This window comes from Platalea leucorodia, assembly GCF_965183815.1.
Source record: "Platalea leucorodia genome assembly, contig: HAP1_HAP1_SCAFFOLD_114, whole genome shotgun sequence".
NCBI lineage: Eukaryota > Metazoa > Chordata > Aves > Pelecaniformes > Threskiornithidae > Platalea > Platalea leucorodia.
Genome location: NW_028121420.1, coordinates 52,847 through 55,855, shown reverse-complemented (window position 1 = coordinate 55,855; position 3,009 = coordinate 52,847). Strand labels below are relative to the sequence as shown.

General features: G+C 52.0%; 1 protein-coding gene across 1 annotated transcript; it reads left to right on the top strand.

Moving 5' to 3' along the window:
- Positions 1-1,103: 1,103 nt before the first annotated feature.
- On the top strand, positions 1,104-2,060 carry LOC309603496 (olfactory receptor 14J1-like; the record flags this gene model as incomplete). The annotated part of the gene is made up of 1 exon (XM_082338333.1): positions 1,104-2,060. The coding sequence occupies one exon, from the start codon at positions 1,104-1,106 to the stop codon at positions 2,058-2,060; it is 957 nt and encodes a 318-aa protein (XP_082194459.1).
- Between the last annotated feature and the right edge of the window lie 949 nt (positions 2,061-3,009).

The window sequence follows — 3,009 nt, the reverse complement described above, 5'->3', positions numbered from 1 at the left end:
CCCTCACTGTATATTTGCTTGTTTCTCCACTGGTCTGTGTTCTTGCTGTGGTTCTTGCTGCCAGGCTCTCTGGGGACGGGAGTTTCAGCTACAGTCACACACTGATCTTGTGGGTCCTTTCATGCAGTTCTGTCCATGGGAACAGATGTCCCAGCTTTGATGCTATGGACATTGAAGCCTGTGGGGCTGGGGAACGAGCTGAATCTCCCTTACTCAAATGCCATCATTAGCAAATTTGGCTATCTCCTTGAAGATTCCTTCCAAGTTGTGAGCGTCCCTGCAAGATGCAAACCTGCCCTTAACAACTTTCTGTTATCTGAAATCCCCATGGAGAAGTGCACACATGCTATGACAGGGAAAATGGTGATGGGGTTGTGAAATGAGCCATGTGTGTCCTGGGCTAAATGTTGAGCGTTGAGACCTTGAGAAAGGGTGAAACATTTAGTGGTCAAAGACGGATCCCTCTGCTCAGAGCAGTGATTGGTGGCTTTTCAGGGTTATATGACAATGTGATCACCCTCCACCTCAGAAAGCTGCAAGCCCAGAGAAACTGGGAACTTCATGGAGGGACAAACCATCATCCCTCACTTCACTAAGCCACAGGCACTCCTCTTGCCTCGCAGAACTCCCTCTGTTCTCCCTGAGTGCAGCAGAAATGCTGAGGCTTTCTGACATCCAAGAACACTCCCCAGGGTGGGAGGGGAGGAGGAGATGTAAAAAACCCCAACCTCTCAACCTGCCTTCTGCCACCTCAGTTCCTTATCACTGGGAGTGCAGATGCTGACAGGACCTTCTGTGTTAGGAGCAGTTTCATGAGACAAGGTCAAACACCAGGACTGACCCTGCCCCCACTCTTCCCATGAACCCACTGCTGCAGAGCAGGGCTGACCTCTCGGCAGCCAGCGGGCACAGACCCTGATCCTCATGGCATGTTCAGCCAGCACCAACCAGGGCTGCAGTCACAGAGCTGAAGGAAGGTCTCCTAGAAAAGGAAAAGGGTGTCTGTGTGTATGAGAAATGGCTTTGATTTTGCTCAGAGAAATCTCCCTAACTTGTCACTCTCTTTTCCTTCTTGAACAGATCCCCATGCCCAGAGGCAGCAAATGTCCAACAGCAGCTCCATCACCCAGTTCCTCCTCCTGGCATTCACAGACACACGGGAGCTGCAGCTCTTGCACTTCTGGCTCTTCTTGGCCATCTACCTGGCTGCCCTCCTGGGCAATGGCCTCATCATCACTGCCATAGTCTGCAACCACCACCTCCAAACCCCCATGTACTTCTTCCTCCTCAACCTCTCCCTCCTTGACCTGGGCTCCATCTCCACCACTCTCCCCAAATCCATGGCCAATTCCCTCTGGAACACCAGGACCATATCATACACAGCATGCATTGCACAGATGTTTCTCTTTCTGTTCTTGATGTCAGCAGAATATTCTCTCCTCACTATCATGGCCTATGACCGCTACGTTGCCATCTGCAAACCCCTGCACTACAGGACCCTCCTGGGCAGCAGAGCTTGTGTCCACATGGCAGCAGCTGCCTGGGGCACTGGGTTTCTCAATGGTCTCTTGCACACTGCCAATACATTTTCCCTCCCCCTCTGCCAAGGCAATGCTGTGGACCAGTTCTTTTGTGAAATCCCCCACATCCTCAAGCTCTCCTGCTCACACTCCTACCACAGCGAGGCTAGGCTTATTGTGGTTAGTCTTGCTTTAGCTTTTGGGTGTTCTGTTTTCATTGTGGTGTCCTATGTGCAGATCTTCAGGGCCGTGCTGAGGATCCCCTCTGAGCAGGGACGCCACAAAGCCTTTTCCACGTGCCTCCCTCACCTGGCCGTGGTCTCCCTGTTTATCAGCACTGCCATGTTTGCCTACGTGAAGCCCCACTCCATCTCCTCCCCATCGCTGGACCTGGTGGTGTCAGTTCTGTACTCAGTGGTGCCTCCAGCAGTGAACCCCCTCATCTACAGCATGAGGAACCAGCACCTCAAGGATGCAGTTTGGAAGCTGATAACTGGCTGTGTTTCTGAAGCAATAAAGTGCCCATCATCTTCTTCATAGCAGGTATAACGTAACTCATTACAGGCCCCGCCTGTCTTCTGTATTTTGTTGTTGGTGGTGGGTTTTTGCTTGTGATAATGTTGTCATCCCCCTCCTAATTTACTGTCTGCCTTTATTTTCTGACTGAGTGGCTGTGTCAATGAGGACCTGTGCGCCCTGTGCGTTTAAACAAAATAAAGGCCTTTCCTTGACTTCTTCTTTCCCAATATCCTTCCTCCAAGGGCTTTTAGAGCTGCAGGGACAGTTCCTGTGTGCATGGGTGGAGCAGAAAAGAGTCCCAGCATGGCAGCACTGCCAGGGAGCACCAGCACTTGGTCTTCCAGGGCTGTTCTCTTGCCACTTCCACACTCTCTTCCTGATCCCTTGCCTTGGTGTCAGCCCTTTAAGCTCTGGCAGCTTGGTCACAATTGTGCTGCATAGTAGTCCTTTGACCACAGGAAGGGACAGGCAACGGGCACTTCTGTGACAGAGCTGGCCTCCATAAGAGCATTTCCATAAAGAAGGGTGATTTCCTCAGACAGTGCCTGAAGGCTTAGGTCTGCTTCCAATTTTTTCTCAAGACCATGCCCAGGAATATGGCCTGTACATGGAAACACCAGTATACAGCTAAACAATGTGAGTGTGCAGGGTTGGGGCCCGCAGCAGCGTCCTCGCACAGCTGGGCCCCCTGCGTGAGACCTGAAGGACCAGCAGAGCTGGGTCTGGTCTGTGCCTGTGTTCGCTGTGCACCCTGGGGAAGCTGCCCCAGGGCAATCATCCTGCACTAGCCCCTCACAACCACCATTGCCAGCACTGGCTTCTCACCCCAGCCTGAACAGGTTCTTTGTCCCTCCGTGGAAGGTCACCGAATGAGTAGGTCAGCAGTCCATGTTTGCATTGTAGAGAGGAGATGTAAGCATGCACATCACATACGTGAGCTGAGATGAACCTGAGTGAGCACAAATGCCAT